This window comes from Furipterus horrens, unplaced genomic scaffold (assembly GCF_987537825.1).
Source record: "Furipterus horrens unplaced genomic scaffold, mFurHor1.1.pri manual_scaffold_6, whole genome shotgun sequence".
Lineage (NCBI taxonomy): Eukaryota > Metazoa > Chordata > Mammalia > Chiroptera > Furipteridae > Furipterus > Furipterus horrens.
Genome location: NW_028327176.1, coordinates 89,345,070 through 89,368,480, shown reverse-complemented (window position 1 = coordinate 89,368,480; position 23,411 = coordinate 89,345,070). Strand labels below are relative to the sequence as shown.

General features: G+C 40.1%; 1 protein-coding gene across 1 annotated transcript in view; it reads left to right on the top strand.

The window, feature by feature from the left end:
• The window catches only part of FKBP5 (FKBP prolyl isomerase 5), a 100,869-nt gene extending 80,857 nt beyond the window's left edge, over positions 1-20,012 (top strand). Inside the window, exons 6-11 of the mRNA XM_090282284.1 lie at positions 135-291; positions 5,408-5,498; positions 7,964-8,047; positions 14,448-14,633; positions 16,886-17,125; positions 17,748-20,012. Coding sequence (XP_090138410.1) covers positions 135-291; positions 5,408-5,498; positions 7,964-8,047; positions 14,448-14,633; positions 16,886-17,125; positions 17,748-17,855 — 866 coding nt within the window. The 3' untranslated portion in view covers positions 17,856-20,012. The remainder of the gene's footprint in view (positions 1-134; positions 292-5,407; positions 5,499-7,963; positions 8,048-14,447; positions 14,634-16,885; positions 17,126-17,747) is intronic.
• The last annotated feature ends 3,399 nt before the right edge of the window (positions 20,013-23,411 follow it).

Sequence of the window (23,411 nt, the reverse complement as noted above, 5' to 3'; positions counted from 1 at the left end):
AAACTAAGCTTCTACAAGACATACCATTTACGCCTCTAGATGAAGTGAGAAAGGGAAAGTACTCATTTATCATTTCCCTAAATTCGCCAGTCCTGAGGAGCAGCTTGTTGACTGTCCCCTCTCCTCTCCCTCAGTCCACCTGGAAGGCCACTGTGGTGAAAGGATGTTTGATTGCAGAGATGTGGGTTTCATCGTTGGCGAAGGGGAAGACCATGACATTCCTATTGGGATTGACAAAGCCTTGGAGAAGATGCAGCGGGGAGAACAATGCATTTTATATATTGGACCACGGTAAGCAGCACCGGTTCAGTGCACGGCGAAGTTGTCTGAAGGACAGGGACATGCCTGCTTTTTCAGTCAACATTGGATATTTTCATTGAAGTTAATGCTAACAGTAGAAACAATTAATTAAGTCAAGCTGTAGTTAGTGATGTGGTGAATTACTGGGCCTTACATAACAAAGGCTTATGAGCCTGTTTACTTGATTGATGTTCGCTAAGGGTAGGACGGACTGCAAGTTTTGCTTTTTGGTTTGTTTGTTTTGCCTGCCCTGTTGCCAGGACAGGAAGCTGTTGGCGCTTCTCACGTGAGCTTCTTGCCCCCTCTTCCCTTTTCTCAAAATTAAGCAGAAGACAGTAAAACACGTGGAGGTTGGAAGTTAGAAGAAGCATTTGGATGATTTATTATCACTTGAATTTGTGCCACCTGTTCTTATACAGAGTCTCTGGGGAAAAGGAAAAAAAGTTCTTCCTGGATCTAAAGGCAGCGGAGATGACTCATTTTTGCCTACATTTTTCCCGTCATAAGGATGCCCATAGCACTTCCAAGCTTAGAACTATCAGACACTAACAGTCTCTCTTGTAAAAACATGTTTGGTGTTATTTTCAGATCTAAAATTATACCGTGAATCCAACCCTTCTGTCTTGAGAAATGGACCCTTAAGAGAAACCAGGGTCTTTTGGTTCTGTTTGCCTGTAAGTGCATCTTGCTTGTCTTATGTCTGCTCCCTCTCTGGCTCCTAGGATTTCGGTCAGTAGGAATTTGAGGAATTAAGAATCTTGATGAACTACACGTACCAATAGGTACTCTTGTGCCTTCTGTACAATCGCTTGCCTTTGTGTAGCGTCAGTAGTGGTCAGCGGCATATTTACCTTTGCCGGAACGCTTGGGCCATCATCCTATTTCTCAAGTGATGTTTTAAGCATACCACTACTCAATTGAGAGCCCTTCCAAAATGCTCTACACCATGAAACTGTTAGAGCCTTCCCTGGGGGCACCTTTTATTTTATACCTTCTTTTTCTCTGTCATATTACTCGCCCCACTACTGGAGTCCCACTTCCGTGTGTTCGCCTTACATTTACTCTATATTTGTAGTTCACCCTTAGGTGAATCCATTTCTCTTTTTCTGTAGAAACTTTTTAAAATTAAGAACTGCATAGAAAAGGCTTTCTCCTTCATAACTAAATACCTAATGATTTTTAATCTGGCATTCCAAAATCACAGATTTAAAGAAAGAGAGTGGTATTTATTTCCAATGTATACATGTACTTTCAGATTTAAGTTCCTTAACATATGATGTTGTATGAATCAGTTTGTTACATTTTAACCTAGCAAACAAGGTACTTGTAGGGGCAGATATCTCAAGTTTAATGACAGAGAAACAGATTATCCTTATATTTATTAATGCAAATAGTTCTTTGCAAGTTTAAATTGTTTGTTGTATCATTAGTGCTTAAAGTCTGTTAGTAAGCTGTGTGCACTTCTGCAAGTCACTTAACTCTCCTAATCCTTAGTTTCCCCTTCTGTGAAATGGGGATAATAGTATCTACCTCATAAAGTTATGGAGAACTAAATGAGATAATTATATAAAGAACTTAGCAAGTGCCTGACACATATAAATCCCTCAGTATATTAGCTGTTTTTGCTCTTGTGAGGTCTTTCCATTTCGCCCTCAGGCCATTAGAAAAAGGAAACCCTGTTACAACACATGGTGATTTTTTTTTCCCGTTAGTTTGAGTCATAAAAGTAGTCAACAACAACTCATAAATTTCTAGGTATAAAAGTTTTTTTCATATATTTTGGAAATAACTTAGCATAGTTAAAAAGGAACATGTTATCGTTGTCTTTAACACATTGGCTAGTTATGAAGAAGGACCTGCTCTGCAATAGGAGAGTCCCAGGGCAGACCTTCTCTTCCACTCTGATAGACTCCTTGACAGGATGTTTTCCCCGTCAGGACGATATCTTATTTTGTTTTAAATACTGTGACTGATTCGTCTTCTTCAATCTAGTTTAAGTATGGCTAGTTTTGACTTTTCCTTTTTCCTTTTTTTCCTTATGTTTCTGTCCTGCACCAACCCCAAACAGAAGTATAGGCTGCGAGGAGCCATAGTGTCTAATTGTGAGGCAGTCTGGGTCAAAGACTAAACCGTTTTCTGGGGACACACAGAGTCTGAATTTAAATCCTGGCTCTACACTGCCTCTTTGTGTGACTCTCAGGAAGCATGTCTCTCTGAGCCTCAGTTTCTTCATCTGTAAAAAGGGAGCAATTGGTAAGAACTTACGGTACAAGTGGTTGTATGCACATAAGGGCTAATGGTCACTAATAATCATTACTTGTATCTCTGCTGTCTGCAGGCAACTGTCGATTGAAGAACATTAATATTGTACACATTGTTCTATTTACTTATTATTAACTTAATTATATTTTAAAGCTATAGTTAAAGACTTCAAATCAATACCTATTTGTATGTTATATACTTGTACCTGTATACATAAGTGGGAGTGAATACATATAAAGGTGTATCAATAAGTCCTTTACTGCAAATGTTTCCATGAATAGTATACAAAAGGAGTAAAATTAGAATTTGGATCTTTAAAAATATATATTATAAATGCTCCCATGGGTATCATTTTATGTGTATCCTGGAGATTCTGACATATACTGTTTTCTTTGTCATTCTTTTCTCTTGAGGTAGCCCTGCATCAATAGTTTAAGATTAAATTTTTAACATGTCTAGCCAGGAGGAATTTTTTCTCTGACTTAAAAAAAATTTATTTTTATTGACTTGTGATCCAAAAATATTATATTTATTACTTATTTTTACTTATTTGGAATTTATTAAACTTTGCTTTCTGGCCTTTAAAAAATCTTCAAAAGATGCTAAGGTCGTGTGGATTTTTCCAATTTACCAAATAGAAGTAAACTTTTTCCAGTTTTGCTGAAAAATAATTGATGTACGTTACTGTATAAGTTTAAGGCATTACAGCATGTTGGTTAATTTACATATATTGTGAAATATGTTCAGCTAACATCCATCTTCTCACATAGCTATAATGTAAAAAAAAGAAAAAAAACATTAATATCAGATTCCTTCTGTTACTGTAGCCCAGCTTGTCTTTTGGTTAAGTCCTAGAATTCCATTTGTGGGGTTCTGTCTTCTACTCAGATGCATTTCTGGCCTGGGGTCCTTCCTTGCCCAGGAAGATGTAGCGTATGTCAGACAGCTTACCGTGTAGTACTGAAGTCGGGTTAGATGCCCCTCCCCAGAGTGACTCGTTCCACATGCATCTCCATAGGATCTCTTCATTTGAACCCAGGAGAGATGATAGAAATAGGACCCTTCTTCAGTCTTCTTTAATCCCATTGATGGTAACCAGGGCACTTAGGTGCTTCCCTTGACCAAACCACCACACCTCCCACCCCAGCCATGAGACCACTATTTGTGAGTGTCTCTAAGGCAGCTTTTCTCATCCTCAGCACTATTGACACTTGGGCTGGATGTTTCCTGGTTGCGGGGACTGTCACGTGCATTGTAAGATGTTGTGCAGTGTGTCCCTGGCCTATACCCACTATGATGCCAGTGGCACCTCCCTAGTTGTGAGAAGCCCATCTGTAGACATTGCCAAAAGTACCCGAGGATGGGAGGAATAAATTCACCCCTTTTGAGAGCCACTGGTGTGAGGCACGTGTCAGATCCCCTGTCCAGTGCAGGGCTCCAAATATAACGTGCTGTCAGTAAGCCCGCGCTCAGCAAGGGCTCGCCCACTGACCTGGTTCCCAACAGTTCAGGAATGTTTCTTATTTACCAGATGGCAGAAACAAAAGAGCAGATACATAGATCTAAGCGCTCAGGTAGAAAACTAGTCACCACTTCCTAAAATTGGCCACTGGTAAATAATGTCCTCTCTTACTTCTTTGCCGAAGATGCCCTTTGCCCTGCTAATAGGACCACCACACCCCTTTCTACCTGCTCTCAGTGCCTCGCTCTGGCTCCAGTTTCCATTTTCTTGTGTAACAGTGGAGGTGAGTGAGTCAGCATTTTCTTCCTGAAAAATTCAGGCAAGGGGTACAGAAAGTGGTGCGAGCAGCCCCGGAGAAAATTCAGTAGCATCAACCTGGTTTGGCATCTTTCAACCCATAGCATGAAAGTTTGGGTTTACTAAGTTGTTACAACCTCCTTCCATATATTAAAAGAGTAGTCTGGCTTGAAACATGAAAAGAGAACATATGCCAGTGAACACTTTCCTAATATGCTGGGCGTTGTTCTGAATGCTGGGAAGCCATTGACCCCGACAGACGGAGCTCCGCCAGAACTTCTGTCCTGGCAGATGTGTACTCCCTGAATGCCTTGGGTTTGTTAAAGATTCTATGTGATCTGAAAGAACAAAAGTAAATGTCCCCAGTGATTTTATTTGTAAGTTTTGGTAAAAGGTGTAGCATTTTACAGTGAGAGCCACAGAGCTATGAGGGTGTTTCTCTTGGTGAGGTGTTACAGCTTCCTAGGGCTGTTCTCTTGGTTATATATTTGCTATGTCATTTATATTTTCTGGTGTACTTTTTAAAGTATTGAAGAAATACTGTGAAAATGTGTTTTTACCCCCTGAAGTGTGAGCCTCTCCCCCCGTTCATCTGACCGGAAGAGCTACTGTAGAAGGAGACAGCACTTCAGAGTTGAGAGCTTACTAAAGCACACCTGTACCAAGCAGCACCGTAACGGTGACAGTGCTGCCTTCTCTGTCCTCCTGCTGATAAAGCTTCGGGGAGGGTCCTGATAGCCAAAGAATGGCTGTGTTATAAAAAGAACTAGACAGAAAATCAAGCAGAGAAAATGGCAGTGGCACTTAAGATCACTTAAGCATGCTGTCCCCGGGAGTATAGGTGTTGCATTACATGTGAATTTGAAGGAGAAAAGAAAACTCAGTGTAGCCTGTTTCTTAAAAATCACAACAGTGACACTTGGCACTGAATCGTCTGATCAGCCTCTGGTTTGTCTTCAGGGTCTTCGATGTGTGTAGTTTGCAAACGATAGCTCTGTGCTAATGTGATGCTGCAGAGGACTGAAGGAAGTTCCTGGGATACACCAATTCTTTTAAAATTTTATTTATTTTTACTCTACATTTCAGATACGGTTTTGGAGAGGCAGGGAAGCCTGTATTTGGCATTGAACCTAATGCTGAGCTTATGTATGAAGTTATACTTAAGAGCTTCGAAAAGGTGAGAAAATACCAACTTTTCTGAAATCATGGTAGATTTCTTCTCCATTCACTCAGTATGAATTGTAAAACGTATTGCTAGGTTGGTGGGGGTTTTTTGCACGTCGTTCTCTTGGCTGGTCTCTGACTGCTACTAGAGTGTGGGACCGCTGGGACAGCCCCATTGATGCGTAGCAAGGCGCTCAGTGCTCTTACTCTGTTCCTGCGTGTCAGCGTTTTTGTTTTTGTTTTGTTTTTGTTTGTTTTTCACTTTTTGGGGTAGGATCCAAGACTTGTTCCCTTATTTGTTCCTAGACTTGTTCCTTTTGTACTTTTTCCCCCTCAACTGAAGACAAAAAAGTTCATGGTCTGCCAAGCAGCTCCGTGGCAGGGGGCGGGGGGGCGGGATGCAGCTTTCCAGTGCTGAACGGAGTGTACCCTTCTCAGGAGTGATGAAGAGTTCTTCACTGTGGCTCCAAGTTATTATCCAAAAATGCAAGGCTTCATGGGCCACCGGGCTCTGTGACAAGGAACACGACAGACAAACCTGTTAACCCCAGGCCTTTTCTTTTCATACCTGTCCCAGTAGGAAAGAGTTTGTCAGTCGCCTTGTGTTCCAGAAACGGTATGCCTCTGTGTGTGTGCCATCTCAGGCCTGCCTCTGGAAGCTCCCAGCAGCAGCCCCACTGGACAGACAAAGAGCATGTGCCCAAGCGAGGCATTCTGTCATGTCCAGCTCAGTCCGTTTTGCATCCATCACCAAAGCCCATCCTTCCCCAAGAGCTCAAGAGCTGCATTTTGTACGCCTGCCTTATTCCCACAGTGCCCCCCAGGTTCGGTACATTAAGCTTCAGACTGGAAACATGACTGTTTATATTATTAGGTTCTGGAAAGAAACCGCTGTCATACAGGCCTGTATCTTTGGGCTAAGAAAGGCCGAGGAGGACTGCTCTGGGAGTCTCTGCCAACAGTGGTGTTCCTGTCAGACCCCTCACGCTTCATATTCCCCAAACAAGCACACTCTTTTCATGACCATCGCTGGTTGTCAGGTCGCCTTTTCTGAAGGCTGCTAGCTCAGCACCGATTCTTCAAAGCTATCTGCATAGTACAGCGTTATTTGTTGTTAGAGAGAATAATCTTTAGTGTATTTTTATTTGGACCTTGGGCTTTCCTACTCTCGTTTTAATGAAGTTACTGCCTGCCCCCTTCCGCCGTGGCCCAGTGGGCATTGCGGACTTGGCAGCCTCTCACTGGCATTGCACCGTGAGCCCAGGCCTGTCGTCGCGTCGGCAGTTTGTATATTCCATAGGATGCTGCTAGCTTTATTTGAAACCATGTGAGGGTGTGTCATGTTGGAAGCAATGTGATTTAATTTTCTGTCTCATTTTAAGAATATTTTTATACTCCGTTAAGACTGAACCTAATATGAAAATGCAAAGGACCTTTGTTACTAGATTTTTAAGTAATAGAGCCAAGTTGTTAGGAAGCAACAACTGTCTTATTATTCACTTTAAAGGAATACAGTGTTAATTGTCTTTAGAGAGAATTTTACAGCTACTCACTTAAGCTTCATAATTCCTACGCCATAAATGGCTCTGACATAGCCTTGTCATTTTCCTTAAAGGACAAATGAGCAGATGACTTGAAATCATTTATTTATGGATTTGAAGTGATATTTTTGCATTAGCTTTACCCTCTCCGTTATGTTTTACTTGAAATTCTTCAAGTATACATCTGCACATTCATACAATTTGGAGGCTTTATTATATCTGGTTATATTAAGAGTGAAAGAGACAACTATGTGACCTGGAATTTTAAAAATTCTCATGAATGTACAGTGATCCCTCATTTATCGCGGGTATTATGTTCTAGCCCCCCTGCGATAGGTGAAAATCCACGAAGTAGGAACCTTACATTTATTTTAGTATTTACTGTACAGTACCACAAAGTCCCACAATATAGCGAAAAATCTGCAATAAATAATTAAATATAATATTTTTACAAATTCCACAATACAGTGAGGCCGTGATAAGTGAACGGCGATATAGAGAGGCGATACTGTACAACCCTGACTTGACTACAGTAGTGTTCCCATTTTAGAGTTGAAAAACTGAGGCTTGAGAGAAACGATTTGCTGAATAGCAGTTTAGTGGTGATGTTTACAGGAGGGAGAAAAGGGACTCTAGCTTCCATTGTGTGGCCTCACCATATAAGTCTAAAGACGCACTCTTTAGAAGTCTCTAGCGGCTTATGTCACTTACTGTGTTTTTGCCTGCTCCTCCCTCTTGAGCCGCAGGGCTCTAGCTGCAGCTTTGTCCTTGGAAAGTGAGTTTTAGCCGGGCAATGACTTGGCAAGGGCGCACTTTTAAAAGCCAGTGTGTTTGAAGTATGGGTGTCCTCACAGGAGCTACTGTTTGCTCTTATGGGCATCGCTGACACTTTTTCCTTCCCTGTTCACCTAACCATTGTCACAAATTTACACAATAGGCCAAAGAATCCTGGGAGATGGATACCAAAGAAAAATTGGAGCGGGCTGCCATTGTCAAAGAGAAGGGAACTGTGTACTTTAAGGTATGTGAGTTCTTGAATAACCTTTTCTGTCTCAAAGAATATACTCAAGTGTCAATTAATTGTGCCAGTATTCCTTATTTGGAATTTTATCAACACCTTTCTGGGTTAAAGTAAACCTGAATTTTTACAAGTCTGTCATTCACATGCTGTAGCTGGGTAGCTCAGTTGGTTACAATGCGGCCCTGATAGCCAAGGTTGTGGGTTCACTCTCCAGTCAGGGCACACACAAGAAGCAACCAATGAATGTATAAATAGTGGAACAACAAATCAGTGTTTCTCTACCCTCCGCCCTGCCCTGCCAATCAATTTTTTTTAAAGTCTGTTATTTACAGTATAAGAAGTCATTAGAAAGAATGAATTAATATGACAAAAGAATACAAAAGTCTTACATGGTCTGCTGTAGATTGTAACCCTGCCTAAAGGCAGGCCAGGTCTGGCATGCCCAGACACCAATGGATCACTCAAGGCCTGAAGCATCTTGCCATGGTACATAGTACCATGTTTGTGGGCTGAAATAAAAGAGACTAGAAAAATTGTTAGCAGTAATGGAATTCATAGGGGTGAGTTTTACATAATTTCCCTTTCCACTGTCCTGGTGAAGTCACTAAGGCACTTGACAAAGGAAAGAAAACATGCACAGATTTCAAAAGAAACTGACAGGAGGCGAGGATTAATGTCTTTTGATGGCCATGATGATCCCTGCCACACCTGCTTTTGTGAGTGATACTCAGAAATTTCTGAGTGATCTTTGTCATTGACTGCTTCTCAAAAACCCTTTCTTGTAACATCTAGCAATGTGTAATTTCTTCAGTTACATCTAAAACCCCAGATATAAGAAGAAAAGAAACAGCACTTTGTTCGATTCTAATCAAAGTGCGCTCCTCATTGCTTTCCCGCCCCAACCATGTACCTTCCCCATGTCAGGCAGAAGGGCTTAGTGAGGAGGAGAGTTAGAGGAAGAAAGGGAGTGTTGTTAAGGCTCCTTTCTTATTTTTTTTCTTGCCACTGCAATCCAGGAACAAAAATTAGATGATGTTTTCAGCAGTCTAAAGCGCTGATGCATAAATGTGCTCCAACAAGTCTTCATGGAGCACGGACTGTAAGACATGCTGTGGCGTTGACAATCTTGAGGGAGCAGAGGCGACAGTCACGCGCATGACACAACTAGAGAGCGATGTAAGGCTGCGTTAGACAGAGTGAGCACAGCCAGGGAGCCGCGTGCATGGTTATTGTTTTTTAAGCTTTGGGAGGCGACCTATTATTGGTCATGAAATCAATTTAGTGGAAGTGTATATTGCTTTATGTAGTAAGGATAAAATTTGTTTCATAAATCTTCTGTTCACTTGTGTGTGAGTGGATACTGGATCACAATTTAAAACATTTTTACTGTGGGTTTTGATTAAACAAATTCGAAATGTGTTGGCTTGGGTAATATATAATTATTTATATTTGTTTCTAACTACTTATTTTATATGCTACAATAATGGATGGCTCCCCAGAAAGTGTTGGGGTTTGGTGGGATGAGCTCTGAAATGGAAACTGGGAAAACTGGGCTTTATGGCTCCAAATGATTTAGTCATGTAAGGTCTAAAAACATTATTTTTTCAAGTGAAAAGTTGAGGGAGTTAGAGTAGATGATCCCCAAGTTTCTTCCCAGCCCTAAAATCCTGTGAGTTTTTAAACTCTTGAGAGCAAGTTATCTCTCTCTCTCTCTTTCTGTCTGTCTGTTGGCTTGTTAGTTCGGGTTGTTCATTAGATTCCACACATGAGTGAGATCATAAGCTACTTGTCTTTCTCTGACTTGCTTCGCTCATTTAGCATAATGTTTTCCAGGTCCATCCATGCTGTCACAAAGGGTAAAATTTTCTTCCTTTTTATAGCCAAATAGTATTCCATTGTGTAAACATACCATAATTGTTCTATCCACTCATCTACTGATAGGCACTTGAGCTGCTTCCAGATCTTGGCTATTGTAAATAACGCTGCAATGAACACAGGAGTGCATATATTTTTTCAAATTACTGGTTCAGTTTTCTTTGGATGAATTCCCAGAAGTGGAATTGCAAATTTGATTTTTTTTTTAACTCAATTTATGTATATTGGATACTTCTAAACAATTCAAGTAAGATTCCAGATGGGCTTTTTGTAGACCCCAAATACACAATACTGGAATAAAAGGAAAATTTTCAGTAAAATCTTTTTAGACCACACGTCCTGAATTGTGTTTCTTATATACCTGGACTTCGTTAAAGTCTTTAAATGTATTTCTTAAATATTTCCCAAAACTTCTAAATAGAATATTAACAGTTGGGGTGGGGTGTGTTGAGTCTCTTGACGTTTAACTAGAATTCTATCAACTCAATGTAGTAAAAGAAAATAGCTTGACAATTCAGAAACTCTTAATTGGTTGCTGATGACTCTGAACTTTAGGGAACATTATTGCTAATGAAATAATTTTGCAAAGTCACATGCCATATAGCTGTGTCCTGAATATATAAAGAAAACTGGCCAGAATGTGGGATCAGTAGCAAAAAGCATTACGTGTCTATACAATTTCTTAACTTTGTTCCTTCTTAGCATCACAACTGCAGTAGTGATTTGTGTGTTTCATAATATTATGACCCCTCTTAAAATTACTGATCTTTGAATAATATCTGGATCAGCTGCCACACATATGGAACATATTATTTTTAACATGCTATTTGATAGACAAAGTCTTTCAAAACACTAGTCCATTGGGGGAAAATTAATGAAAGGTTCAAAACCACTGACCTAAGACTTTTCTCCCAGAATGTCTCTGAACATTTTGTACTACTAAGAACTTCCCCGGAGGCACCTTCATAATTATAGGTAAAAGATCCCAGCAATGATGCTAGTTTTAGCTGTAAGGCTTCAAAATGGTCAGTAAGTAGTTTCCTGTAACACATTCCCTTTTCAGATTTCAGAGCAGGTTCCAGCCTGCTGCATTGCCCTCTTGGGCCTCGTCTTTCCGGGAGGTTGACTTGCAGCCTTGTACACATACAGCGTCCAGACTCTTGGGTGACAGCAGATATGGTAAAATAAAAATGTACATTTCATGCCCTCAGTTCATTGGAGCATCATTTTCATTGACCTGTCGATTTGGTTCACACTTAAGTGGGTAAACCTCTCCCCCTTAGTAGGGTTGAATTGTGGTCAGCTTTTAAATGGGAATGACTTCGCTGTTTAGATGGTAAAGTCCTCATGTCAGCCTGTGAACACTAAGAAGAAAGGTAGGAGAGGATGCTCTTCACTTGGCTCTAAAAATAATTAAGCCTAGATAACAATATGGCATTATGCCAGGTGGTGTGCAAGCCGTTCGACAAACGTGATTTTTTTTCTGCTCCTAGCCGACAGCATTCTACAGGACAAGAGCGTTCGCTATCACACTTGGTTAGTGTTTCTCTTTTTCTAACGTGGAGGCTCAGCCGCAAAAAAATGTGAGGACGCTGCAGGGACATGGGGTTCTGGCGCCCCCTTGTGCTTGTGAGAGAAAAAATCTTTTCCAAAGCAAGCTGGTTTAGGATCATCTCTCAACCACTGGAACCTTCTTCAGACATACTAGGCTTTACTAGGTTTTGACCATCTTTGCAGAACCAAGAAACCAGTGCTCTGATTTAGAAACAAGTCATTTATGACTCTAGGAATTTAGGTTAAAAAACAAAAAAACTCATAAGAGTCAACCCTGCCTGTTTTCTCCTTCCTACATTCTTCTAGTAGAGATTTCTCAACCTTGGCACAGTTGAAATTTGGGGCTGTACAGTTCTGTGCTGGTGTGCACTGTAGCGGATTTAGCAGCATTTCTTGCCCCTACTCACTAGATGCCCCCAGTACAGACACCCGCTCCAGTCGTGATAACTAAAAAACATCTCTAAACATTGCCAAATGTCCCAGGCGGCCAAAATCACCCCAGTTGAGAACTCTTGTTTTAGCAGATCAGAAGCAGAAATATCACAAAATGCAAGTATCTTTGCTCACTGGAAATTTAGATCTAAATAAAAGTATGTATGATTATCCTATATGTGGGAGAGCTTTCAAGAAATTAAAATGCTCTACCAAGGCAAGGAGCTACTATGAAATCTGTTACTTGTTTTTCTTTTTAGGAACCATAGCCTTCTACCGCTCTCATTATTCAGAACCTACTTAAGTGATAGGATCTGGGTCTTTGTCCTCCCTGGCTCTTCTTTACTTTCCCTATAACAATATATTAGGAGATCATTGGAAAGGTAATAGGTACATTAAAGATGAAGGAAGAGAGGGAGAAGAGAAACTAGACATAACGGGAGAAATGTCCTTACCTAATCTAGATAAACAACACCTTTCATATCTACCACACTTCCTTTTTGCCCTCAGTGATAGAAGAACTTCATATTTCAGTTTCCTTTGACCTTAATATTTACGCAGCAGATTTTCAGTGAGGGCCTCTTTGTGCTAAATCCTCACTACTCCAGAAGGGATAGGACATGCTTCCTGTCCTCAAAGGAGCTGACAGTTCAGCCAGAGGAAAGAGTGACAGAAAGAAAATACCCAACCCTGAAACTGGGTGAGGACTTTATTTTTATTATTATTATTTTTGTAGTTCCAAAAAAAAGGAGTAATGAGCCTGTGGCTATGACAAAACATAAATACTGTTTTAGTTACCTCAGACTACTGTAGTAAAATACCAGAGACTAGACTTAAACAATAGAAATTTATTTCTCACAGTTTTGGAGACAGGGAGTCCAAGATCAGGGTGCCAGCAGGGTCAGTGTCTATGAGGGTCCTCTCCTTGGGTCACAGATGGCTTCTTTCTTGCTGTGTCCTCACAGGAGTTTCCCTCGGTGCTTGTGGGTGAGGGGAGAGAGGAAGAAGTTCTGTGGTGTCTCTTACAAGGGAACTGATTCTATCACGAGGGCACCACCTGTGGGGCCCTTGCCCCAAACCTGATTGCCTCCCAAAATCCCCATCTCTAAAACATCACTTTGGGGGTAGGGCTTCAGCATATGAATTGTTAAAGGGGGAAGGGGCAGTTTAGTCCGTAGTAAGCACAATATTATTTCCTCGAGAATTTCAGCACTTATTATGAAAGGGCCCGGTTTTGTAGTCTTACAAAGAACCTGTAGCACAAATTTGTGAGGCAGAGAGGACCCGTCTCCTTCAGAACACCTGAGAATCCTTCTGCACGCTCTTTGTAGAGCAGATCCAGTGAGCTCTGTCGTCCCTTCGCTAACACGTCCAGTGAAGGGGGATACTCCTTGGGGATGCAAGTTTGCCCTCATTCAGACCCAGGCTCTCCACTTGGCACTGGCCTGTCCCATCCTCACCAAAAATCAGCATCTGGGCTTCCCTCTACAGGTGGGGCTCATTTCTTACACCAGCCCCTTTAAAACAGGAACATTCTCATAGACTGTGCTGTGATTTCTCTTCTTAGTCGCTAAGTGAGGTTTGGAGTACGAGGGGAGACATCACTCTGCATGGAGATGTATGCACCGCTTTGACTGGTAAATCTTAGTCACATGATCGTAACACTGTTCCTTCGTCACATTGGGTTTAATGTCCTAATGGTCTGGCTACAGTTCTACCATCTGGTAGGATGTGTCACCTGTTTTCAGGCTTTATAGTCACCTTTCTTTCACTCATCCTAAAATGACAGTAAATGCATTGTCTCGGCCCTGTAATTTCTTATATAGAGCATACATGTAATTTGCGTGAATTAATTACACATTATTACTCATGGTATCTTTGAATTCTACCAGTAAGGTAAGAGAGTGAAAATACGATTAAGTGAAAGATTTTTCTCATGTCTGACACCTCTGTGATTGTTGTTTATAGTTATTTTTGTTGGATGCTACTTTTTCAACTGTATATATTCCTATTGCTTATAGATCAGCAAACTCTAGCCTCTTTTTGTTAGTAAGGTTCTATTGGGACATGGGCACTCGTTTATTTGTATATTGTCTATAGCTGCTTGTATCTACTGTGTAGTGCTGAGGGCCAGGAGCAGAAGGAAAAGTAACTTCCCCTTTAAGTAAACTAGTGACATGGTCTAAAACTGCTCACCAACCTTTTGAAAGTCTGACAGATAAACATTAGCACGAAGAAGATAACCCAAAGCCTTGCTGCCCTCCTGCCCCCTCAGAAAAGGAGGAGGGGTGAGTGCGGGGCAACAGCCTGTGCTGTGGCTGTCCCGGCAGCTCACAGGGCACCAGGACTTCAGAAAGAATGGAAAAGTGCCTGGGTAGCTGTCCCCTAAGAACAAAAAGAAAGGATCAGCCCCCCAGGTTTTATATGAGAATGGTTTTCATTTTGAGGATCTGGCTCTCAGGGAGCCTGAGCCTACACTTCTGTTGTACCCCCTCTAGAGCTGGTCCAGAGAGTAATTACCAGCCTTTTTTTCTCCTAGGGAGGCAAGTACATGCAGGCGGTGATTCAGTATAGGAAGATAGTATCCTGGTTGGAGATGGAATACGGCTTATCAGAAAAGGAATCTAAAGCTTCGGAATCGTTTCTGCTCGCTGCCTTCCTGAACCTGGCCATGTGCTACCTGAAGCTCAGAGAATACGGCAAAGCCGTCGAGTGCTGCAATAAGGTAGGGTGTGCGTGCGCCGGGGCTTCCCGTCCTCTGCGCCTTCTCTCCGCCTCAGCCCTGGTCTTCTTTTGCATCTTCTCAGCCAAGGGTTAGAGTGTTTTTCATTTGGCTTTATTTACTTATGTTTGGGGTTGTTTCTCAGTATGAACTGGGAGATTCAGAAAGGTTTTGATTAAAGATTTTTCTGATGCCTAGACTATTTATAATAACACATTATAAATAAAAGTTTGAAACCTTTTTATGGCACTTACAGCTCCTCAGGTTCAATTGAATAAGAACAGATTTTACTTAAGACTTTCAGGACTTTCATATAACAGACCACAACTGCTCATGTAGAGGATATATAAAGAAGTCACTTTTTCTTCTATTTATTCACTGAATAGGCATATACATAAATAATTTGGAAGACCCATCAAGGATCAGTGGTCCGCTCCCTTTTTACATTTGTACTGTTACTACTGTTCCTGGTTTTTTAGTACGTAGGTGCTCTGTGACAGTGTCAATACGCAGTGTGATTCTGACTTTACATCAGGTATCCAGTCTCAGAGTAAACAGTGTTGTATACTGTGCTATGGGTAGAAACTAATAGTTGAATGTATCTTAAAGATAAACAGGAGTAAGAAAAACAAGCAACTATTTCATATATTCTTTGTAAGATTATTTTTGAATTTTAATATTTTGAGTTTTGTGGATCAATATGTTCCCTCTCATGTTTTACTAAATTTTTGCCTAAGGAAGAAATTTACTCTTAATTACATTTTTAAGCTTTTTGCTTCATTTTTATTATAGTAGTATAAAGTTATTCAAAATTCAAACATTGTAGAAACATACAAGAAAGTAGAAGTCCTTTTATGAAATTCCCATTGACCATCTCTTCCAAGACCAGTCATTCATCTCACACAAATTTCTTCTGTTTTTTCTACACATAGAGTAACGTGTATGTGTATTTTTTAAAATTAGAATATATAAATTCAAGGACATCTTTCTGCATCTCATCCATCATATAACTTTCCTTCATTCTTTTAAATATCTGTAGTATCCCTTGTATGTGTCTATGGTTTATCTAACCAGTTGCCTTTGGTAGATTTCCAGGTGTTTGATATTATAAATTATGTATTGTCTCTCTTTGCTTACTTGTGGGATTGTTTCTACAGGATAAACTACTAGAAGTAGAAATACTGGGTCAAAAGACATGACTTTAATACATTAACATTTAAAATTTTTGATGTGTTATATATTATCATTGAATATTATCAGTGTTTTTTTCCCCTAATATTGGCAACAAAAAAAATTTATTTTCATTTATTACACATCTTTTCATTTGCCATTTGCACTTCTGTGAATTGCCTGTTCATGTTCTTCAGCTGCATTGAGTTTTCAGTTGATTGAGACAGTCTGTACATTATCACTATTATCCCATTGTCTGACAACAGGGATGCTGGGACCTCTTCTCTTTATTTGTCTTTTAACATTGTTGATGGTATCTTTTTTCGTAAAGAAAGTGTTAATATTTACATAGTCAAATCTGTCTCTTCCTTTCTAGTTAGAAGTCTTCCCTACCCTAAGAGTATAAAAATAACCCCATTCAGTAATTGCAAAACCTATTCCAACTAGGTTTATTATTATTTTTAAATAATTTAAAAATAAGCCTATTATATTTTTATGGAGGGTTGCATGTAAATTTACTTGGTTTAGAATTTATTCTTCTGTCTGTGATAAGAGGTAAGAATTACCCCTTCCTTTCTGCATGGATAGCTACTGTCTTGGCCCCAATTATTGTAAAGTTAATCCTTTCCCTACTGACTTACATGATCTGCTTCTGAATGCTTCATTCTGTTCCACTGACCTGTTTGTCCACGGACTGGTCACCAAACTGTTTTTGTTCCCATAGTTTAATCGTATATCCTTTTCTCGGGTAAGGCAAGTCCCCTTACTATTTTTGTTTTTCCAAGATTCTCTTAGGGATTTTTGGGCATTTACTCCTTCTATTAAACTTTAAAACAAACTTCTCAAGGTACCCTTTCCAAATGCCTTTGTGATCTTCATGGAAATGGTATTAAATATGAAATTACTTTAGGTAGTTCGTTATATTTTGATTGGTAAGTATATTATAACCTTGAGCCCATCTTTTCAATATGCTTTTTCTAATTCTCTTGGCCAGAAAACTTAAGGAAGTTATTTAAATACTGAGCTGCTTTAAAATTCCCACAAGTTACATTCATTCTTTCTAAAACATAAACCACCTGTTTTAGGCCCTCGGACTGGACAGCACCAACGAGAAGGGCTTGTACAGGAGGGGCGAAGCCCGGCTGCTCAAGAATGAGTTTGAGCTGGCCAAGGGCGACTTTGAGAAAGTGTTGGAAGTCAACCCCCAGAATAAGGCCGCGAGAGTGCAGATCTCCATCTGCCAGAAGAAGGCGAAGGAGCACAATGAGCGGGACCGCAGGATCTACGCCAACATGTTCGCAAAGTTTGCAGAGCGGGACGCCAAGGTTTGTGCAGAACCCGCTTGCCCACCCAACCCCGGAAGCCTGGAGCAGGGGAGATAACCCAGTCTGATCTGAGGCGGGTTTGGGTCCAGAGGTAGGATGGGACCGTTCTACTCACCAAAGGCATGTCCTAGAGGCACTGACATGTCTGTGCAGATGAGGAAAATTAATTCCCTAGAAGTTTACTGAAGTGTTTATAATTTTTTAAAAATCAAGCACAGCAGGTTTTTTTCAAATAATTCTTCCACGTCAAGACCTCTGATTTTCCCAGAAATGTGCTGTGGTGGGGAGACCCACCATCATGCCCTCCACCTGGAAGTTCGGGAGCCAGCCTGACAAATGTGATAAAAGGTCAGCCTCCCCTGTCGCAGAGGCGTTTCCTAGTCCCCAGTTCATCCTCCAGTCCCCACCCCCTTGTCACATGGGCTTGCTTACTAAACGGTGGCAAGCTAGTCACTTTAACCAAAGAAAAGTAAACGCTGCCACTGTGAGCGCTGGCAGCACAGCCCTGCCTTACCCAGTCGGGAAACCTAAATAAAGTCCTTGTACTGCCCTCTCGTGTTAGGTTTGACAGACAGGATGCGGGGCCAGGAATTACTTGAACATTTCACTTATTTCTTCTCAGGATGAGGCCAGTAAAGCAGTGAGCAAGAAGACTTTAGAAGGGGTCGCCAATGAAAAAGAAACAAGAAGTCCAGCAATGGAAGAAGAGAGAGCTAAAGACCGTGTATGACACCATGCCACGGAGGGAAGAGTCCTAATGAACTCGGCCCTCCTCCACGGGCTTTCTCCCAACTCAGGACTAAACAGTGTTCAGTGTACAGTTTGTCATAGTCTATGTGATTCTGGAAGCAAATGGCGAAACCAGTAGCTTCCCCCAAAACCACACCCTGCTGCTGCCCAGTGCTCTCATTGAGGGGTGGCGCGGGACCACTCCGGGGGGAACAAACACATGACTGTTGGTGTGGAGAGATGGAGCCAACAGTGGAAGTCCAGCTCATTTCAGTTTAGGTCAACTTTCACTGTCCAGTTCGGGGTCCCTTGAGATCATCCTAACAATTTGGAGCTGTCTGTTAGCTTGTACATGTGATTGAATTTTAATAGCACTTCAGAAACCTACAAATAAATGCTGAGTGAATTTCTCCTTTCCTACAGTTGGAGGGGGGAAAGGAGGGTGAAGTTTTTTAAATAACTGAAGTGCCATGGAGGTGCCTGTCGTATTTTTAACCAACAGAAGCCACAGTAGAGGGGGTCTTTTGTCCCCTCAGGTCAACAGCAGTGTCACAGACTTGAAAGCCAGACCCTCACAGGCCATTTGCTTGCAAGCTTAGCCTCGTTCCCTCCTTGGTGAGCCAGCCTCCTTGTGAGAATGGATTTCTACCACACGCAGCCTGTCTCTGAGGAGGGAGTCTGTCATTCTGTCATTCCTAAAACAGTCTTCAGCAATGAAAACGAGCAGAGGGAGTTTCTGTATTAGTTTTCTCTGTTTTGGATGAAGTTCTGAGAGGCTGAAATGTGTAAAGAGCAATCAGAATTGTGCTTTTTTTCCTTCCTCTATTCTTTTTAGGAAGAAGTAATGTTGACCATAGTACCGCCTGCTAGCATCGCTACTATTCAGTACCTGATTTCCATGCTAACCCTTGCTAATAAGAATGTAAGACTTGTTCTTATAACATCTCTGACCTGGAGTGGATTTATTTACATATCTATTTAAGCCCAATGCATCTTTTTGTTGTCTTTAAAAAATTACTGGCTCATAAACATTTGTATGCTGGTTCTGAAACAATCCTCTCTCATGCAAAAAAAAAAAACAAAAACAAAAAACCACCTTGACTTTTTACTATTAAGTAGCTGGATTTTTAAAAACAAACTGTGGGGTCGAAAAAGTAAGTAGTTGTGCTGCTGCGTTAGAGTATTCCTTGCAGATTTGACATGCAGTGGCTTTCTTTTCCTGTGCTGAGAGCTTCTTTGTTCTGGTGCGAGTTGTGACTAAGAACTGAATGAAGAAAGCTTCCCATGCAAGTACTTCTAGTGTAAGATCTCCAGTACTGCAGCATTGAGTTAGGCAAGTCTTAAAATCTGTACACATCGTTGAATTTTAGTCCCCACGGGTAAACAAGATTGAGCATGGCTTTCTAGTTCCACAGCCTAAGAAACACTCTTGGAAATGCATTTGGCAACCTAAAACGCTCACTTCAACCTGAAGCATCTCACTTTTTTTAAATCCTAAGAACACTGGCATTATATTTTAGATTAGTTTTAATTTTTATGGTGATTTTAACAAAGCACATTTATTATTGGGTTAGGACCCATGTTACAACCTTTTATACCTGGGTTCTTCTCCATGGAACAGATGGAATTGAATTGTGTATCTCTGTTAATGATAACTAATATTCTTTTAAATTCTGAGTTATGCTTTTTTTTCTTTTTCCGTGAGATATTTCTTTTAAAAGCCCCAAATCTTACCCAGGAAATAATGAAAAGCAAAATTTGATTTTGCCTAACTTTCGCATTTGTAGCTATGTTGACTAGAACACAACTCTAGAAAGCTCAAGATTGAGATTTTATCCTATAAGGGCCAGTTAGCTTTTTGCAGGTAACAAACAAAAATATGTCCAAAATTAGATTAGCCCAGCAACTGTCTCCCAAAGGTGTATGTGTCACTGGTGGGATCAGGCAGGAGTGTGGAGGAGAGGGGAAAGGGTGTGTGAGTGGGTCTGAGCAAACAATTAGAAGGTGACCATCACCTCTCAAGAAAAAGAAACTTCACATATTCTTGTATCAAATCTGGTCATCTTGAACAGTTGGTCTAGAAATCAGCAGGCACCTGAACCATCTTTTAGACTGCATATGGAGTGAGGATGAATTAAAAACAAAACTTTAAAAAACATTCAGATGCACTTTTTTTGTGTTCCTTAAGTACAAAATTGTGGTTTCACATTGTTCTTGGTTTTACTTAAATAGTTTTCAGGCAAGGTTTTGGCTGGAAAATGAGTAGGGCCCACGTTGAAGTGAGGCATGAAGTTGGCAAGGCTAGTATTGACCTGCTCCTTGCTGTGACGTGCCCCTGAAGTCAACACTGGGCTAACATGGCTGTGGAATGATGCATCTTTGTTCAAATGAACCAAATAAGCAGAAAAGAGGATTTTGTTTTTTCATTGACCAGTGGGTATTCCACCATTTTTAAGTGATTGTAAGGTAGCTTCAGTTTAGGAAATGAAGAGATTTAATTTGCCCTTTAATAAATATGTGAAATGTAAGTAAGCCTATATCAGGCGATACCCTGTGTTAAGCATGCATGTCTTAAGTAGCATATTTCATCAGATACTCATGGTTACATACTCTGAAGACCTAAGGAGATGATGTCACATACTGTGAATCATAATTCACACACTACAAAAGGAAGGAGGCATGGGGCTGGGGCAATGGCACACCTTTCTCCAGAGGTACCACTGAGGTGTACAGACAGGGTGATCCAGGCTCCAGGCCTTTCATTCTTTCTTACTTCCTTGCTTCATCTCTGAATTTGAGTTACACTCCCTTTTGGCTGCTAAATTATTTGGTACTGAGATAATTGCCTTTGCATATTTTTCCAAAGCAAATAATGTTGATGCTAGGGATCTTGAGTTGATAAACCACATTAATAGAATGAAAGAAAAAGTCATATACAGGGAAAATGAAAGTGACCATACATGCCCAGGAAAAGGCTCTGAGAAGACGTTAGGTTTACACCTGAAGCTGATCCTCAGTAGCGGGACAGCCCACAACAATTAAAAAAAACAGTACCAAGAAACACAGCCCTGGGAAGTGTGGGAAGATTATGACATCTGGAGTTAATATATTATTAGACTCAAATGGCCAGTGTTTGACAAAAAGTCACAAGGCATACAAAGAAACGGAAGTATGGCCCATCCAAAGGAAAAAAATTCAACAGAATCTGTCCTGAAAAAGAGTTCATGGCAAATGTATTAAAGATGAGAAAACTGTGTGTGAACAAAATGGATATATCAATAAAGAGGAAACCAAAAAGTCTTTGAGCTGAAAAGCACAATAATTGAAATGAAAAATAGACTAGACGGTTTCAAGAGTAGGCAGAAGAAAGAATCTGTGAACTTGAAGATAAAACAACAGACATTATTGAGGCTGAGCAAGAGAAAGAAAAATTGAAGAAAAGCAAACAGCCTAAGGATCTGGTGGGGCACCAAGGGGACCAAATACACGTCATGGGAGTACCAGGAGAATCAAGCAAATATAAGAAATAGTGACTGAAAGCTTAGTAAATTTGATCAAACACATGAACATAAACATCCAAGAAGCTCACTGAATCCGAATAAGATGAACTCAAAGACACACCTAGGTGCATTCTAATCATACTTTCAAAAAACAAAGGCAAAAAGTGAATCTTGAAAACAGCAAGAGAGAAGTTAATGATCACATACAAGGGAGCCTCAATAAGGTTATCTGAAGATTTCTCAGAAAATTTGGAGGCTATGTATTCGAAGTTCTCAAAGATAAAGGGTGCTCTATTCAGCAAAACTTTAAGAAGTGAGGGAGATTGACTGGGGGTGGGTGGGTAGGGGAGAGCAATGAGGGAAAAAATGGGACAACTGTAATAGAAAAATAATTTTAAAATAAATGAGGGAGAAATTCAGATATTCCCAGATAAACAAAAGCTGAAGGAGTTCATAACCACTAAGACCTGCCTTGCAGGAAATTCTCAAGGGAGTTCTGCTAGAGGACATGAAAGGACACTAGACAGTACCTCAAATCCTTCTATGTGTGGGAATAGAGGCCGCAATACTGATAAGTAACCAGGCAATAATAAAAGCTAGTGTTGTTCTAATGGTTTGTAACAGTACCTTTTGTTTTCTACATGATTTAAACAATTATTAATATAAAAATTGGTATTACTGTAACTCCAAATCTTGTTTTCTGTATACTTTAGGAGATTAATACATTTAAAAAGAATGATTATGTATTTGGACACATAATGCATAGTTCTTTTATGACATCATAAACCAAAAGGGTTGTGGACAGCTGTGAGGAGCGATTTTTGTAAGTTACTTAAGTTAAGCTGTTGTAAATCCAACTTTGAATATTATGATTTTATGTTAAGTGTAATCCTCCTGGAAACCAAAAAGAAAATAGCAATAGAGTATACACAAATGGAAATAATAAGTAATTTAAACATTCTACTACAAAAAATAAAAGAATATGGAAATGAGGGACAAAAGACTTACAGGGCACAGAGAAAACAGCACAATGACAGAAGTAATATCTGAAATGTATTAAACTTTCCAATCAAAAGAGATCTGCGGAGTGAATCAAAACACATCATCCACCCTGGCTGGCATGGTTCGGCTGGGCGTCGTACTGCAAGCGACGAATCACCAGTTCAATTCCTGGTCGGGGTGCATGCCTGGGTTGCGGGCCTGATGGGAGAGGCAGTCAATTGATGTTTCTCTCCCTCTCTTCTTCCCTTCCTCTCTAATAAATAAATAAATAAATAAATAAATAAATTTTTTTGGAAAAGAAAACAACTATATGCTGCCTACAGTAAGACTCGAGATCCAAAGACAAGTGAAAATGAAAGGATAGAAAAATAAATTACATGCAAATAGTAATCAGAAGAGAGCAAGAGTGGCTCTCCTAATATCAGACAAAATAGATGTTTAAAAAGGCTGCCAAACAAAGGACGTTATATGTTAATAAACTTTCAACATAGCAAGAAAATATAACTATAACATTTATGCACCTAAGGACAGGCAATCAAAATATATGAAGCAAAAATGGACAGAACTGAAGGGAGAAATAGTTCTTCAACACCAGTTGGAGAATTTGATACCCCACTCTTACTGGATAGAACAACCAGACAGAAGATAAAATAATGACATAGAGGACTTAATAAACCTACTAGAACTAACAGGTATATACAGAGAACACAATAACAGCATAAACATTCTTCTCAAGTGCAATGGGATATTTTCCAAGTTAGATCATATGTTCTGCCACCATTTGAGTCTCAACAGGTTTAAAAAGAAAGGTCATACAGAGTAGCTTCTAAGACTACAACAAGATGAATTAAAAATAAAACTAGAAAATTCACAAAATTGTGGAGATTAAACAACCCATGAATCAAAGAACAAATCACAAGAAAAAGACATAAAGATGAATGAAAATGAACACAACATTCCAAAACTTATGGGCTGCTGTGAAAGTGGTACTAAATGGGAAACTTAGAGCTATAAATAATTACATTAAAAACAAAAGATCTCAAATCAACATCCTC